Source organism: Cicer arietinum, chromosome 5 (assembly GCF_000331145.2).
Source record: "Cicer arietinum cultivar CDC Frontier isolate Library 1 chromosome 5, Cicar.CDCFrontier_v2.0, whole genome shotgun sequence".
NCBI classification, from domain to species: Eukaryota; Viridiplantae; Streptophyta; class Magnoliopsida; order Fabales; family Fabaceae; genus Cicer; species Cicer arietinum.
Window position 1 is genome coordinate 14,680,731 of NC_021164.2, and position 19,824 is coordinate 14,700,554.

Sequence of the window (19,824 nt, forward strand, 5' to 3'; positions counted from 1 at the left end):
TGTTATTATGTTATTTGAATGCCTTTTACAGCGCTTTTACACATAAGCGCTCTAAAATGTCTCTTTATGTTAATTTTAAGAGGCTCTTTTACAGCGCTTTTCCCAAATAAGCGCTGTAAAAGACCTCCGTGTGTTATTATGTTATATGAATGTTTTTTAAAGCCTTTTACAGCGCTTTTCCACATAAGCGCTCTAAAATGTCTCTTTATGTTAATTTTAAAAGGCTCTTTTACAGCGCTTTTTCCAAATAAGCGCTGTAAAAGGCCTTATTGTTTTTGTGTTTTGTTATGTTATGTTATTTTTTAAACAAGCTCAACATGCATGCAAAACCCACATAGTAGTAACTGGTCACCACAAAAATCCCTTCCTCTTCACCAAACTCTTCTCCTTTTATGCATCTTCTTCACAAACATCAAAGCTTACTCTTTCACAATTCAATCTCCACCTCAACACCCTTTTTATCTCTTTACATTCTCTTTCCTTCTTAAATCGAAACTTAATTGGTATTCAGGATCATTGCCATGTTGCGAAAAATGGGTTTGTGTCTGGTGTTTTTGGGGATTCCCATGATGCGTACAAGGTGTTTGAAGAAATGGGTTTGTGTCTGATGTTTTTTGGATTCCCATGATGCGTACAAGGTGTTTGAAGAAATGGGTTTGTGTCTGATGTTTTTTGGATTCCCATGATGCGTACAAGGTGTTTGAAGAAATTAGGTGTCTGATGAATATTATTTTTAAAGCTTTTTTACAGCGCTTTGTCAAATAAGCGCTGTAAAATGTCTTTTTTACTCACTTTCAAAAGAGTCGTTTACAGCGCTTTGTGTGAAAAGCGCTGTAAAAGGTATAAAACACTCATTATTTTATTTTTAAAAGGATCTTTTACAGCGCTTTTTAAGATAAGCGCTGTAAAATGTCTCTTTATTTTATTTTTGTGTTTGGTTTATTTGGGTTGGGATGACATTAAAAACATTTTTATCATTGTTTATTGGATTAAAAATATTGTTATCATTGTCTTTATCACAATACTTTAGGAGATGATGAATTATTAGAAATGAGTATTCTGAAGAATCTATATATATATATGCACTGAGCAAAAGAGAATCTCTCTATTCAGTTCAGTTCAGTTCATGTAAATTACTAATTTATATTCAGTTCAGTTCATGTAAATCAAGCTAAATATAAAACACTCATTGTTACATGAACTTGGTATAAAACACTCAAATCAAGCTAAATATAAGCAGAAAATAAATTAATCAGAAAATAAATTAATCAGAACTTAGTATAAAACACTCAATTCAGATTACATGCATATTTACAATAACACAGTTCAGATTACATGCATAGCTTATATAAAACAATTAAACATATATATACATTAAGATGCCCTTCTTCTTTTCCTGGTGACATTCACATTTGTTTGTCCATTTACAATACGAAACGATGGATTAATCCAAATTCCCTCATCATGATCATCTCTAAGATATAAACCATCATCAGTTGAATCAATTTCATGTGGTTGTTGTGATGTTGCAAATAAAAGATCATTACCAACATCTTCATCATTATTGTTATCATCACTTATTTTATTGGTCGATAGGACAACAGACCATTTATCATTAGAAGGATCAGTGACATAAAACACTTGTTGAGCTTGCGACGCTAAAATAAAAGGCTCGTCTTTGTATCCCACCCTATTAAAATCGACAAGCAAGAATCCTGACTCATCAATCCGAACGCCATTATTATTATCGACCCACTTGCAACCAAATATGGGAACACGAAACATTGTGTAGTCTAACTCCCATATGCGCTCGATAACCCCAAAATATGATAGATTTGCATATATTGGGTTTTTGTCTTTTGCACTTGAGACATGCATCGCTTCAGCTACGAGAGTGACTCCACTATTTTGCATAGTGGTCTGATCATCTTGTTCTTTGGTATAAAATGTGTAGCCGTTAATAACATAACCAGTGTAAGAAAAGACATGTAAGCTCGGACCATTTGCTAGCCACCTCAATCTATTTGAAATTGATCCGGGGTCTATATCAAATTTTGACATTATGTGATTTTTTAACCATGTTACAAAACTTCGATTGTGCTCTCGAGTTATCCAATTTTGATTCCTATTCATGTTCAAACGAGATAACTGATCAATGTGTATTGTAACATACGGTTGAACCTCATCATCATTGTGCAGAACATACAATTGTGCCTGCTCCCATTCTGTCCTTGATATAGTCAGTAGTCTCCTTCCAGTTATCCCTTCTCCTGATAGTCTTCCCGAATGACGAGACATGGGAAGCCCTATGGATTCAACATTGGACAGATATTCAGTACAAAATTCAGCAGCCTCTTCAACAATGTATCGTTCAGCAATACAACCTTCTGGTCGACTTCTACTTTTTACGTACCCTTTTAATATTTTCATATATCGTTCTATCGGATACATCCATCTCATATAAGCTGGCCCACAAAGTTGTGTCTCCTTAACCAGATGAACAGTAAGGTGAACCATTATATCAAAAAACGATGGTGGGAAATACATTTCAAGCTCACACAAAGTAACAACAATTTCCCTCTGCAATGTCGGTAATTTCTGAGGGTCGATCACTTTACTACAAATTTCCCTGAAGAAGAAACATAATCTAGTTAAGGCTAGTCGAACTTTTTCAGGTAAAATGGAACGTATACCTATTGGTAGCAAATGCTCCATTATAATATGACAATCATGGGTCTTCAAACCTTTTAACTTGAGGTCTTTCATACAAACCAAATTTTTAATGTTCGAAGAGTATCCTTCTGGAACTTTAACTTCGTGTAGAAATTTACATAAAACAATTTTTTCCTTTCTAGATAGAGTATGAGCGGCTGGAGGTAGATATGTGCGATTTCCTTTCTTTACTGGAGCCAGTTCATTTCTTATTCCCATATCGACCAAGTCCAATCTTGCATTGACGCCATCTTTAGACTTTCCTGGAACATTGAGTAACGTACCAATAACACTTTCAAATACATTTTTCTCAATATGCATCACATCGAGGAAATGTCTTACATACAATGACTTCCAATATGGCAATTCAAAGAAAATTGACTTTTTCTTCCACCCAGTTTTCACCAGCTCTCCCGCAAAAGGTTTGCCAAATTTATTGGTCAAACCTTGTACTTTTTCAAGTATTTGATATCCAGTCGGTGCTAAAGGAGCTTTACCTTCCTCTGATTTTCCATTGAATGCATTTCTCCACCCACGATACTGATGACTATAAGGTAAAAATCTACGATGTCCAAGAAACACATTCTTCTTACAATGTTTCAACCGCATCCAATTTGTACTCTCTTCACATATAGGACATGCACACTGACCTTTAATGCTATATCCTGATAAATTACCATATGCTGGAAAATCATTAATTGTGCCGAACAACATAGCCCTCAAATTGAAACATTCTTTCTTATACCCATCATAAACTTCCACACCTGTCTCCCACATACTTTTTAAATTTTCGATTAGAGGAGTCAAGTATACGTCGATATCATTCCCCGGTTGTTTGGGTCCAGAAATTAACAGAGACAACATCATAAACTTACGCTTCATACATAACCATGGAGGTAGGTTATATATTACCAAAATCACAGGCCACGTGCTATGTGAGATGCTTTGAAGACCATGTGGATTCATTCCATCAGTAGAAAGTGCAAGTCTTAGATTTCTTGACTCTATCCCGAATTCAGGATACTCGTGATCAATTTTTGCCCATTGTGGGGAATCTGCAGGGTGTCGAAACATTCCATCTCTAATTCTTTCATCTGCATGCCATGTCAAGTGTTTTGAATCTTCTTCACTGCGATACATGCGCCTAAATCTTGGTATTATAGGAAAATACCACACGACTTTTGCTGGAGTAGATTCTTTCTTCTTATATCGAGAGACATTGCATTTCGGACACGCCTTAAGTAGTTCATATTCGTTTCGAAATAAAATGCAATCGTTAGGACACGCATGAATCCTTTCGTAACTCATTCCAATAGAACACAAAATCCGTTTAGCCTCGTAGGTTCGACTGGGAAGTTCATTATCATCTGGCAACATATCTTTTATGAGTGTTAATAATTCTGTAAAGCTTTTATCAGACCATCCATTACTCGCTTTTAAGTTGTACAACTTTAATATCGCTGACAGTCTTGTGAATTTAGTACAACCATTATATAATTCTTTCTCTGCATCACTCAACAAACTTTCAAACATTTTAGGACAATCTCGAAGATCTTCTTCAACTGCTTTTGCAATCTCATCAACTCGGTCCGGCTCATATGTATCTGTATCGAAGTCAGTTGAAGCATATGTCGAACTATTCTCAAAATTAATGTTTCCTTTTTTTTTCTCACCATGTCTTATCCAACATGTGTAGCTTTGATCAATTCCATTACATACTAGATGTCCTTCTAATTCATCTTCTCTAACACGTTTTCCAAAACAACATTTTAAACAAGGACAAACTACTCTATTTGGATCTTTTGCATTCTTCACTGCAAACTCAACAAACTCCTTCACTCCAATTTCATACTCTTTTGACAATCGATTGGCTGAAATCCATTTCCTATCCATATTATACCACCTATATAAATGCAGTAACAAAAATAATAAGCTTTCAAAACATATCAACAAGTTTCAAAAAGAAACCAATATCAACTAACAATTTCAAAACAGAACAGATCATGTGGTATGAGTTTTTGACAATTTTTGACAATTTCAAAACATAACAGATCATGTGTAAAAGAGATTTAATATATATATATATATATAACAATTTTTAGTAGATTTAATATATATGTAACAAAATATAACAGATCATGTGTAAAAAATACCTTAGACAACGTAGATGGCCGCACAGTACGTAGAGGATATTAGGGTTCGCAACGTATATAATTATTTGAAAGATGTAGAGGATATGAGGGTTTCCAACGTATATAATTATTTTAAAGATGTATTTTACAGCGCTTGTGAAAAACGCGCTGTAATAGGTAGTTAAATTCAATGAAAGCGCATGTGTTTTACAGCGCTTGTGAAAAACGCGCTGTAATAGGTAGTTAAATTCAATGAAAGCGCATGTGTTTTACAGCGCTTGTGAAAAAAGCGCTGTAATAGGTAGTTAAATTCAATGAAAGCGCATGTATTTTACAGCGCTTGTGAAAAAAGCGCTGTAACTGATACGCGAAAGCGCTTTCTTTTACAGCGCTTTTTTGACAAGCGCTGTAAAGGCCTTATAACGTGATGCGCAAACGTTATATGACCAACTACAGCGCTTGTCATCAAAAGCGCTGTAAAAGGTTCCGTTATTTTTAAAATATAATTACAACAACGCTTGTGTTTAGCAAGCGCTGTAAAATGGGCGCTGTTAAATGTCATTTTTAGCGTAGTGGTGTTGTCCCTTATTATCATTAGATCTTCACACGTGCTAGCTAGTCTTTTCGATTAATTGAACATCACACTTTATACTTTAATGAGGAACAAATACATTAACTACTATTGATAGAGTAAAATTAAAATTTACATCAATTTATAATTGGATTTATTTGTATGAATGATCGATCATTCGAAATTATTTTTACATATGTACGCAACCATCTTTAGTTATATAGAAATTTATTAATATATTTTAGAAGCTAACTTAACAAATTAAAATAGCATCATAGTGTAATTTAATTTGAGATATGTAAAGATGTTTTATGCATATAAATTATTTTTTATGAAAAATTTAACGTGTTATTGAGATATTTCAAAAATTATTCTCTATAAAAATATTGACCCATGTCAATATTATACTAAATAATTTTTGTTACTATTAATATAAAATTTATATAAAAAAAAATATACATAATTGTTTCCACTTACCAACTTATTGATTCAACTCAACTATAACAATAACAAAAGGATTAGTTATATGACTAAACCAACATAACAAAAGGTTATGTAAACAATATAATGTTAGGCATTTAAATCACTTCCAATCGTTATGTTTGTTAAACTATGCAAGTGTATTCTACCATCTTCTACCCTATCCTTATTTTTAACTAATCGCTTCAAATTACCCATGAATGTTTGAAAAGCATACTTCCACCAATATTGAACGTGTTCGCTAAACATAACTTCATATGCTTCCACCTATATTGAACTTGTTCGCTAAACATAACTTCATATGCAATATGGATCGTAAGACTTTGCATAGAAACAAAGAAACTGATAGGAAAAACTCTATCTATTTTGCAAAGAGTGAATGAATTATTCTTATCCATTTTAATAAGTTCATCCATTATTTAAAACATGGTTTGACAACGATTTAAATACAATCCGAAATAAGAGTTCCATGAAAACAAGATGATCATGACTTTTCATTCAAACAACTTTTTGGTCTTGACGTCGACTGTTGCGTTAAAAACACACTTAGAATCCCAAAGTCAAAAAGGAATTCCCCACCAAAATACCTCGATGTTTAATAGCCTTGTCATTAGTCTCAACAATAGATCTCTACAATTATGCTCATTCATTGTACTTTTCCAACATCACTAATCTTATTAGACCATGCCTATATGATGACAAGAAGATCTTTATGGTAATTACGTCTAACATTAAGTTCCTCCTCTCATTGACCTAGGCTACTCTTTCCGTTAAGATCACTATATTTAACATGGTATGAAATCACCATTATTTCATCAACAATAGGGGAAATCAATATATTCATCATAAATTCCTAAAATCATATTCTTTCATTGTTCATCATCATCACATAAACTCATATCACACAATACATCTAAGTATTATCATCATATAATTTAAATTCATCAAATTAAACACAGAGACTTGTAGAATGAGAAACACAAGAAAAATGGGATTTCATTTTTTATTTTATTTTAAAACTATTTTTAATAATATTAAAACATAGTGGTAAAAACAGAGCAGATAACACAATAAACACATAACAACACTAGCTAATTTATCCTGGTTCACCACCAACATCGTAATTATGTCTTGTCCTTTTAAATTGAATGATTTAATCCACTAATTTATCAATTGAATCACATGTCTATTGAACACCAACATGTTAACCTGGACGTGTTTAAGTCTTCTCAACCTTGTAGTTTAGTACAGTCAAGTAGTTGAGAGATGCAACCACTACTGGACTAGGTTACAAACAAAAGGTGTGATATCATTTCAGCAAGTGTACTGAATCGTTGCAAGTAATAATAAAATGGTAATACCGAGTGTCAAACTCAAGGATTTCTTTATACTATTGAATTATGTTTAATTACAAAAATTTAACAAAATGTATATCAATTGATAGGATAACTTTTAAAACTAACAAGAGTAAATTAATTGGAGATATGTAATGTTTTATGCATATAAATTATTTTTTATGAAAAATTTAATGTGTTATTGAGAAATTTCAAAAATTATTCTCTATAAAAATATTGACCCATGACAATATTATATTAAATAATTTTTGTTACTATTAATATAAAATTTATAAATAAAAAAAACAATACATAATTGTTTTCAATTACCAATTTATTGATTCAAGTCAACTATAACAATAACATACTATAAAGACTTATTGCAAAAAAATAGGATTAGTTATATGACTAAACCAACATAACAAAGGGTTATGTAAGAAATATAATGTTAGGCATTTAAATAACTTCCAATCGTTATATTTGTTAAATTATGCAAGTTTATTCTACCCCCTTCCACCTATCCTTATTTTTAAGTAATCGCTTCAAACTACCCATGAATCTTTGAAAAGCATACTTCCACCTATATTGAACTTGTTCCTTGAACATAAATTCATATGAAATATGGATGGCAAGACTTTCCATAGAAATAAAGAAGCTGATAGGAAAAACTCTATCTATTTTGCAAAGAGTGAATGAACTATTCTTATCCATTTTAATAAATTCATCCATTATCAAAAGTTAAGCACACACATCTTTCAAAAGTTGGCTAACTTTAGTCAATGGATTTAAAACTTGGTTTCACAATGAATTAAATAAAATCTTAAATAAGAGCTCTATGAAAACAAAATGATCATGACTTTTCATTCAAACAACTTTTTGGTCTTGACGTCGGCTGTTGCATTAAAAACACCCTTAGAGCCCCAAAGTCAGAAAAGAATTCTCCACCAGAATACCTCAATGTTAACAGCCTTGTCATTAGTCTCAATAATAGATCTCTAAAATTACCCTCAATCATTTGTACTTCTCCAACATCACTAGGCTTATTAGACCTTGCCTATATGATGACAAAAAGATTTATATGGCAATTACCTCTAACATTCAATTCCTCCTCTCGTGGACGTAGGTTGCTTTTCCATTAATATCACTATATTTAACATGGGATGGAATCACTGTTATTTCATCAACGATAGGGTGACATCAATATATTCATCATAAATTCATAAAATCATATTCTTCCATCGTTCATCATCATCACATAAACTCATATTACACTATACATCTAAGTATTATCATCACATGACTTAAACTTATCAAGTTAAACATAGACACTTGTTGTAACAACCCGTTTTTTTTTTAAAACAATACAAAAATCGAATTTCATAAATAAAGCAAGAAATACCTTTGGATAAGATATTTAAGTCGTAACATAACGACAAAAGTCAACAAATATTTACAAGCAGCGAAAATAGTTTTTGAAACAAAAATCCTAAGTATTTAAACAATAAAAATACATCGGGGCTATGAGACCTATCAGATATAGCTCATACCTCTAGGGTATTCTCGGCAGACACCTGTAGAAAAGCACTGCCCCAAGAAATTTTAACTCCCCCACGTCACATAAAAAAGTGGTACATGGACCCATCAAAACAAAAGTCAAGCTGACAATATAAGGTATAGGTACAGTCTTCCAAAATAAGGTAACCACAACCGCAAAAGAAAGACATCTAGTTCCTATACAACCATCTAATCTGATCATGCTACAAAAAAAAAAAACTATACCGCCCGGGTGATCTCCATGCTCCCCGCAAAATCCTCCTAACACAGCTTCGGTCAGGTATGTCTAACTACCTTCCCATCTCCAGGGTACTAACTGGTAGGATGATCCTAGTTCTCATCTGAGGGCAAATACAACATCCTTGTATTCGAAGACGGTGCTATTTTGTAAGTCAGTAGCAAAACTAGGACAACTGTATTCGACTACAACCTCCTTGTATTCTAATACATTGTTGTTTCATAAGTTAGTAGAAAAATTAGGACAACTGTATTCGACTACAACCTTCTTGTATTCGAATACAATGTTGTTTCATAAGACAATAGCAAAATCAGGACAACTGTATTCGACTTTAACCTTCTTGTATTCGAATACAATTGCAGAAAAATGTAGAGTTCAGTTTCGAAATGGTTTCACAATCAATCAACACTTACAAACAAATCCAAAACAATCACACTCACCAATTACGACACAATCACAACAACAACTGAGTATACATACGCAATCATCACATTATATCAAACATGACTCGCATGCCAAGCACCCTAATGCAATGCGTATATGTCAAAATCCATGTTTTCCGGAACTCGAACCAAAACCCCCCTCGAAGAGGTGTAAATCATAATTGTACCGCTTATCATAGACCAGTACTAATTAACGAGGTGCCACCTATCACGGGTCAGCACAATTTACTAAAAAATATAAATCATAAATGTACTTCCTATCACAGGCCGGTACTATTTACTAATATGCCACTTATCATGGGTCAACACTATTTACTAAAAAAAAACAACGTAAATCATAAATGTACCGCCAATCACATATCAGTACTATTTACCGAGGTGCCACCTATCATGGGTCAACACGATTTACTAAAAACTGAAAATCGTAAATGTATCGCCTATCACAGACCAGTACTATTTACCGAGTTCCACATATCATAGGTTAGCACGATTTACTAAAAAGTGTAAATCGTAAATATATCGCCTTTCAAAGACCAGTATTATTTACTAAGGTGCCACCTATCACGGGTCAGGCCGATTTACTAAAAAGCGTAAATCGTAAATGTACCGCGTATCACATACCAGTACTCTTTACCGAGGTGCCACCTATCACGGGTCAACACGATATACTAATAATGTGCAGTCTATCAAGGACCTACACGACGCGAAAATCCCCGCAAGGATAAGATGAACCAACAGATAACATGTCATCATCTTGTGGCCCATCCCTGTCACCACTATCACCATGGCCCCATCGTGGTCACGATGTACTATGAAATGCATGAGCATACTCTGACTCTTTCCACAACAATCATTAAGTAAATGCAAATATTAAAAGATTCCCCATTTTTAATACTCATTTAACTCTAATGGTTTTTCCAATTCAACACAGAGCATACTCGAACATATATATTGCACCACCACACATCAAATTTAATCCACAATTTACATTAAATTCGATCAATTCAAATTCCACAAAAACCACACCAAGCTCAATCATCAATCACTCATAAATTTCCACAAAACTCAAACATAACTCATCCCAAATTAATTTTCACAAACCACACCTCAAACACATCAAATTTTATTTCCTAAAAAACACACATAAATGAATTAAATTCCTTTTCCACAAAATCACACATCCATTTCACCAAATTCCAACTCCACAAATGCACATATAGCATCCTATATGCAAGCTAAAAATTTGGAAGGAGCCCTTACCTTAACGGTAGCTTTAACAACCGATTACGGCACTGCAATTAATTCTGGTAAAACTTATGCTCACGTCGTTGCTTCCAAAGTTGGCTCACTAGCACCGTAGCGGGGAGATGAGCAACTTTCTCTTCTATCACTTCTCGAAACGAAGCTCAAATGTCGAAGAAAAGTGGAGGTTTGTGTTTGACGCTTTTTGAAATCACCAACACCGTTTTTCTTTGTTTTCGAATCAAAGAAGAAGAAGGAAGCTGAAAAATCTTTGCTTCCTCACCCACAAAGCCTTGGGTTTCTTTTCTTGAAGCAAAAGAAAGCAAAAGAAAAAGAAGGGAGAAGGAAGAAAGATGGAGTAATTCACAAGGCAGGGAAAGGAAAGGAAATGTTATGTTTTTCTTTCCTTTTCTTTCCTTTTTCACACGCACACACACACACACACACACACACACACACACACACATATATATATATATATATATAGTTGTATATATATTAATTACCTCACACTACTTCTCAAGTCACTTTTTCAGAAAAATATCTACTCTCGCCGCAATTCAATTCGGCAGGTGAATTTTTCTGAAAAACACTGCATCTTAGAAAATTTTCCTCTCGACAAAAGATTCACCGTAAAATAAATAAAATTATTCCTAGACAAATAGTTTTAATCAGGGCTCCAAAAATATATATTTGGCATATAACACACAAAATACCAATACAAATTGGCTAAAAAGCCTTAGAATTCAACATAAAAGAACACCAAAATACAATAATTACCAATTAAAACTAAGGGTCTTACATTCTACCCCCCTAAAATTAGTTTCTTCCTCGAAACTATGTGTCGATAAACAACTCAGGGTGTTGTTCTCACTTCTTGCTCTCCAGTTCCCAAGTCGCATTTCCAGTAATTGGGTTCCAAATCACCTTGACCAACGAAATATCATTGTTCCTCAACCGCTTAATCTTCATGTCATCAATCCTTACAGGTAATACTTCAAATGACAAGTTATCCTTTAGTTGAATTGTGTCTGGTTCGACCACATGAGACAGATCTGCAAGGTATTTCCTTAACTGCGACACATGAGACGGATCTGCAAGGTATTTCCTTAACTGCGACACATGAAACACGTCGTGGATATTGGACAGTATCGGAGGCAATGCAATCCGATAAGCAATAGGTCCAATTCGTGCAAAAATCTGATATGGTCCAATGAATTTCAGAGTCAATTTCTTTGATTTCAAGGCTCTACCAACTCCAGCTGTAGGCGTGACTCTTAGAAATACATGGTCACCCTGTTCGAATTCTAAAAGTCTGTGACGCTTGTCTGCATAACTCTTCTGACGATCTTGTGAAATCTTCATTTTCTCTTTTATCTTCTTGACCTTATCTGTAGTCTGTTGTACCATCTCCGGTCCTACAATCATACTTTCACCGTCCTTATACCAACACAAAGGCGTTTGACACTTGCGCCCATACAAAGCCTCATATGGTGCCATTCCAATACTTGCATGGAAACTATTGTTGTAGGTAAACTCAACCAATGGAAGTACGTTATCCCAACTCCCTCTATCATCTAATACACATGCTATCAAAAGATCTTCCAAGGACTGATTTGTCCTCTCAGTCTGTCCGTCCGTTTGTGGATGGTAAGATGAACTCAATCTTAGTTTCGTTCCCAATGATTCATGCAATGCTCCCCAAAAGTGCGATGTGAACTTTGGGTCACGGTCTGGTACGATATTCGACAGTACTCCGTGTAATCTCACAATCTCAGCAATGTAGATCTCGGTTAGCTTATCTACCTTATATATGGTATTTACTGGCAAAAAGTGTGCAGATTTAGTTAATCAATCCACTATCACCCAAATAGAATCATTCTTTCTCCTTGTTTTTGGCAATCCAGTTATAAAATCCATGGAAATGTTGTCCCACTTCCATTCAGGTATATCTAAAGGTTGGAACACCTGATGTTCCACTTTCGTTTTTTGACAAGTTAAACAAGTTGATACATTCCTGGCCACCAATAACTCTACCTCAAATCTTGATACATCTTTGTTGCTCTAGGATGAACACTCAATTTACTCTTAGGAGCCTCTTCTAAAATTGTTTTCCTCATATATGTAATTTTTGGTACACAAATCCTACTATTACATCTCAAAATATTATCTAGTCTGATCTTAAACTCAGTTGTCTTCCCTTGCACTATTAGGTTCTTCTTCTCTTGAATTAAGACGTCATCTTGAGAATTCACAATGTCTTCAAGTAGTCCACTCGAAATGTTAATCATTTCAAATTTCAAAATTCCTGGTGCAAACTCTACGTTCAAGTGTAGAGGGTCTCTAAAAGCTTCACATAACTCTTGTTGTATAGCCATCACTGTTGAAGATACTGACACATTTCTTATACTCAACGCATCAGCCACTACATTGGCCTTCCCAGGGTGGTACTGTAGTGTGAAATCAAAATCCTTGAGAGTCTCCATCCATCGTCTCTAACGCATGGTCACTGAACACTGTGAACGTGCATCCATATAAATAGTGCCTCCAAATCTTCAATGCAAAAATTACAACAGCAAGCTCCAAGTCGTGAGTAGGATAGTTTCTTTCATGAATCTTCAATTTCCTTGAGGCGTAAGCTACAACTTTCTTCTGTTGCATTAGAACACATCCCAAACCTTGGTGAGACGCGTCATAGTAAAATTCATATGGTTCTTCTGATTGCGGTAATACCAATACTGGTGAGGTTGTCAACTTTTTCTTTAGTAACTAAAAATTTTCCTAACACTTCTCCGTCCATGCGAACAGTTGATCCTTTCTACTAAGTTGTGTCAATGGAGCTACAACCCTGCCAGTTCTACAAAACTTTGTATATCAGTGACAGTCTAAGGTTGTTTCCAAGCAAGAATTGTCTCAATCTTTGCCGGATCCACAACGATTCCTTCCTTGGTTATCACATGTCCTAAGAAATTCACTTCTTCTAGTGTAATACTCTAAATTTTATAATAAACTATTTTATTAGTTAAGTACGATTTTAAATAATTAATTTAATGTTAAAATTATTTTAGAATATATGATGATAAATTTTCTGACTAATTTTTGTTATATAGGTGATTTATATGATGTGCTAGTTTTATAAATACTAGATTACATGAGCGATATAAATAATAAATAAAATATTTTATTATTTGATATATTTTTTAAAAAAATAATAGTATTTTAGTGTAATATATATTTTAAAGAAAAAGATTTTATGCCATTTTACGTGTATGTACGTGTACCCAATTAATGTAATACTGTTATGTGCGCTTGAGTGATGTTAAGTATGCACATAGTTATATTTCAATTATTAAATTTAGAAGCTTATAAACGTTAAGATTTTTCAAATCTTGGATTGTGACTCTCCTCACAGACTAAACATTCATTTACATGCACACTTATGAGTGAGATCCTATATATGGGCATGAGTGAAGCTTAAGTTTAGTTAAGGTTTTAGTGGTAATCATTTAGGATGTACATCCTATTTGGATATTACAAAGATCTCGTCTATAGTGTGACTCCATTAGAAATACCTATATTTTGGATGTACTTCCTATTTGTGGTAATGTTTCAATACGAGCACCTGGCTCTAGAGACCAATTACTTTTAGAATTGTAGAATCCGCTCAGGAAATAGTTCACGAATTTAGAAGCTTATAGACTTTAAAAATTCTTCAATCTTGGATATAATGTGTAACACCCCCAATTTTATAATAAACTATTTTATTAGTTAAGTACGATTTTAAATAATTAATTTAATGTTAAAATTATTTTAGAATATATGATGATAAATTTTCTGACTAATTTTTGTTATATAGGTGATTTATATGATGTGCTAGTTTTATAAATACTAGATTACATGAGCGATATAAATAATAAATAAAATATTTTATTATTTGATATATTTTTTAAAAAAATAATAGTATTTTAGTGTAATATATATTTTAAAGAAAAAGATTTTATGCCATTTTACGTGTATGTACGTGTACCCAATTAATGTAATACTGTTATGTGCGCTTGAGTGATGTTAAGTATGCACATAGTTATATTTCAATTATTTATAACTATTTTCTATTTTTAGTTATTTTTTATAAATAATTATCTTGAGATAGAATTGATATTGTGTTTGATTTCATTTATTTTTATATACTTGTTATGACATTGTGATTTTATATATATTTATTAAGATTTAGTAATTAATATAAAACATTGATGTTATATTTATTTATTTATTTTATAATTTTGATTATTTCTAATATTCTGGTATTATTATAATGTGAGTATTTTGAGAAATAAGTATAATTGTAGAGATTATTTTGAATGTGAGAGTTTCAATTGTTAGTAATATGTTTTTTTTCATGTTGATTATTTTAATTACTCTAATATATAAAATATTAGTAATGTTTGAAAAACTGTGTTTGGGAGAATATTAAAAAGGAGATTAAATAATTATTACTTTTGTTTTAGCAAAATAAAAATAATAATAGTAAAATAATAAACATAAATAAAGGGACCAATGAGTTTGATTCATGTGTGAACCCTAATTGTTAATAAAATAAACCAAACAAAAAAGGGAAGGGAGTTTGAAGGACAACCGTAAAACCAAAGAGAAAACACAACAACAACCTATCATTTGACACCAGTGATCGATAACTGTTCCAGAAAACTTTCTCCATTTTCTCCCAAATTTGAGTATGTTATTTCATTCATTTAACTCGTCAATTAAACATAGATCAATTTCTCTCTAAAATACCCAATTTCTCCTTTTGTAGAATTCGTTATTTTGCACCGTTCTACTTCACCGTAAGTCCGATTTGAGTGAAACCAACGCCAAAACGACCGTGTGAAAAGTGGCTATACTATCCGCTAATTGGTTTTCTGATTTATGGTAATTTTCTCTCACCGATTTTTGAATTTAGTTTTCTAGAATATCTCCTCATAATTTTTTTTTGACGTTTACCCATAAACTGTCGAGTTAGATCGATTGAAGGACAAAGAGTCAAAGAACCAAGATTGTTTGGTCATGGAATCGTATACATAGGTGAATGCTTCGAAATAAGGTAAGGGGTGAGAGAGCGTTTGAATTAATGAGTATAATATATTGTGAGATGAACGGGAAAACCGTATTTGCCAACAATTCATCAGGGGCTCGCTACGTACGACAATATCCCTTTGAGTAATAAATTAATTAATGTGAAAAATGGAAAATTGTGAGATTAAAATTTGGAAAAGAAATACTTATAAGGTGTTGATTGATTCGTTAAATGCGTGATATTTAATTTTATTGTGATATTTGATTTAATTTCTTTAAATGTGTGGTGTTTAATATTATTGTGATATTGGTTGTTGAATTAATTTTATGCATATGTTTGATTAGATGAGTTTAAATGATGTTATAATAAAAATGGATGTGTTGTGATAATTTTATGTAATGATGATAATGTATGATTAATAATAGTGATGTGATAAATTTATGATGAATATATGTGTTGTTGTGTGATTGATGATAACGATGCTATAAATTTGTGATTAGTTTATGTGATGGTGATGATGTGTGATTAATGATAGTGATGTTATAAATTGTGATGAGAATATTGTGATTCCAATTTGTGTTTGAGATGAAGGTCTTAATGGAGTACCATAAGCCAACAAGGGGAGAAAATAAATATTGAGAATTTGTGAAGTGAAGATTATTTTGTCATCATATAGGTAGGGCCTGACAAGCCTAGTGATTCCGGGGAAGTACAACTGAATGACCCTGATCGCGGTGGTCTGTTATCGAGCCTTAAGGCAAGATTGTTAGACCTTGGAGGTATTCGGGTAAAGAATTCCTAGGTGACTTGGAGGTAGCAGTCCAAATGTCGGGAGCTACCATGTAACACACGTTTACCTCGACTGTCACAAATATGTCTCTTGGGTTGTGTTGAGGGGATCTATGAGGAGAAGGCCAATTTGAATTGTCCGTCCATCATGATGTTGGCATAGTATCAAGCCTCCTAACCAAGTACTTCAGAGTTAGAATGGTAACACATTGTGAAGTAGAGTCTAAGCTCATGCGTAGCATTGCATTTTATTGTGCTTGTTTTTTTCTGCTTAATATGTATCGTGTGTGGTGATAATTTATCTTAAACGATTTGATGTTATAGTGAACTTTATTGATTTTCCTTGAGTGATTTGCCTTTTTAATGTGATATTTTCTTAATGGAATGTTTGTGTAATGATACAGTTCTATTATGATTGTTTGCGTGTTCTTCTTACTAGTATTATACTGTCATCATGATTTCGAAACTCACCTCCTTCATTGTTCGTGTTTGACTGGCTTGACCCTGCGTTTGCGAAATCACAGTTATTACAGGTTAGTGAATCTTGAAGTTCATGTTTGGGAGGAACCACACTCTGATAGGTGATACCGTGAATAAAGGTTTAAATAGTATTTTACTTATTTAATTTGAAATGAATTTTTGTATGAAAATCTTAGAAGCACTAGTAAGTTTTTAAATTAAATCATGTAATAATATTTAAATCAAGTTTATTCAGATTACATTATTTTAATGGAGAAATAATTTTAAAGTGCTCCTTTTGATTTTTTAGAAACGTGATATCCTAAGTTAAGAATAAAAGTTTTTATTTTCGTAGAAACATATTTTTATTTATCTGCTGCAGATTTTATAGAAATATAATATAAATTATTATATATATTTATTTTGAGGTTTAGGGTGTCATATCTTGCCAAAACTCACACTTCGATAGATTGGCATGCAATTGCTTCTCGCTTGAAATTTCAAGAACTTGGCGCAAATGTTCTCCATGTTCTTCCTTAGTCCTTGAATAAATCAATATAATCCTCAATGAACACCCCACCAAATTTATCTAGGAATGGACTAAAGATTATGTTCATGTAGTCCATAAAAATTGCTGGTGCATTGGTAATTCCAAACGGCATAACAAGATATTCATGATGTCCATAAAGGGTTCTGAAAGCAGTTTTCTGAATATCTCCTTCCCTTACTCGAATTTGATGGTAACCCAACTTTAAGTCAATCTTCAAAAATATTGTGGCTTCTCTCAACTGATCCATAAAATCATTGATGTGTTGCAAAGGATAACGATTCTTAATAGTTGCCTTATTAAGTTGTCTATAATCCAAACATAAGCGCGAGCTTCCGTCCTTCTTCTTAACTAGCAACACTGGAGCTCCCCATGGTGATACACTTAAATTTGCCCTTTGAGCTCATTTTATTCCAATGGCGACATTTGATACGACACAATTGAAATAGGTCTGGTTCTTGGGTGCAAATCAATGAAAAATTCCACTTCGCTTACGGTGGCAATCCTGTAATTTCTGCTGGAAATATGTCCCGATACTCATTGACAAGCATCACATCCTCTATGTTCACATTTATCTTTGCCACCACATTAGCCAAAGACAAAAACTCATGAGTTCCTTCTCTTAGTGACACTCTGAGTTTGTTAGCAACTAGATACTTAACAACTTCTGGTTCGGGGAAAAAAACCAGTTTGCGAGCACAATCCAATATCACATAATGATACGACATCCAATCCATACCGAGAATGACCTCGAGTGATTGTAAAGGTAAACAAATCAAATTAACTAACAAATCTCTATTATGGATAGTTATTTGACAATGTAAACATGCAGAATTTACTGTCAAAGTCTTAGCAGGTGTGGAAACAACCAAATCAAATGGCAAAGCAGACACAAATAACTTCAAGCGATTCACGCAATCCATAGCAGTGGAGGAATGGGTTGCCCTCGAATCAAAAAGTGTAGTTAGAGTGTTATCTACAATCTCACAGTCATGTTGAATTAGATTGCCAGATGGATTTTCAGCTTCAGCACTCACGCAATTAACGTGTCCTCTAGCAGTTGGACGAGTATCCCTAGTTACATTCAGAACTGGTTCCACCTTCGGAGCATTGCAATCCCTTGCCATGTGCTCTGGCTTATGACAATTGTAGCAAGTGAGAATATTAGTGGTACAAGCACTAGCATAATGTCCTTCTCCCCCACATCGGAAACATCGAACCACTTATCCCAATTGTCTTCCGAAATTCTGGTTCCCCGGGCGATTCTACTCCCCGTTGTTATTTTGTGGTCGATTATAAGGTTTAGCTACTTGTCTTCCCTTGTTGTTTTGATGATTCACCCGACTAGGCCCTCCTGAATTAAAATTCCCTCCTCGGCTACCCCTCTTATTTTTCATATCCTCAACTTCTCTACATTTTTCCACAAGACAAAGTCTTGAATCTCATACTTTAGTCTGTTTTGGAAACGATGAAACATGAAAGGTTCATCAATCTCTTCACGGAAAAACCTGAAATGCCTCGAAAACGATTCAAACTTAGTGGCATATTCGCCCACAGTCATATTCCCCTAATGAAATTTTAGAAAATCATCACCCAGTTTAGTCCTGGTACTCATCGAGAAGTATTTGTCTAAAAACTTCCTTTTGAATGATTCCCTGTTCACCTCCTCGTGAGTTGGTCCCATCAACAACCTTGCATTCTTCCACCAATACTCAGCAACCCCTAATAGCAGATAAGTGGCATAGTTGACTTTCACTCCTGCCTGACAGTTAATCATCTCAAAGATCTTTTCCACTTCTTGGATCCACTTATCTACTTTCTCTGAATTCTCATCACCCTTAAACTTGTGAGGATTGTAACGTTGAAAATCTTCTAATCCTCTTGACTTAGCAGCACGGATCTCTCTTTCCCTCTTTTCTAGATCACGTCAAGTCTTTGCAATATTTTGGGCAACAACAGAAGCAACCATGTTATTCATAGCTTCTGCCATTTGATCGTCTCTATTGACATTGACTCTTGGAGCGTCATTCCTTCTTGGCGGCATGGGTTCCTATAAAACCATCATCAAGAAGAGTTTTAACACCACTTCAAATAATTACAAAACTAACTTCCGACTACATCAACACACAATAACTACCCCTGATCTGACAACTTAGACAAATTACCCCGACGCATGATCAGATAACGACTCCCAACCTATAGGTTGACCTACAATCTATAACCAAAAGCTCTGATACCACAATTGTAACAAC

At 33.7% G+C, this 19,824-nt stretch overlaps 1 protein-coding gene across 1 annotated transcript; it reads right to left on the reverse strand.

Annotated features, from left to right (window-relative positions):
* Window positions 1-446: 446 nt before the first annotated feature.
* Window positions 447-4,966, reverse strand: LOC140920358 (uncharacterized). The gene is made up of 3 exons (XM_073368619.1): window positions 4,866-4,966; window positions 3,492-4,615; window positions 447-454 (listed from the first exon to the last, which is right to left on the reverse strand). The coding sequence occupies exons 2-3, from the start codon at window positions 4,603-4,605 to the stop codon at window positions 447-449; spliced, it is 1,122 nt and encodes a 373-aa protein (XP_073224720.1). The 5' UTR covers window positions 4,606-4,615; window positions 4,866-4,966.
* Window positions 4,967-19,824: the final 14,858 nt, after the last annotated feature.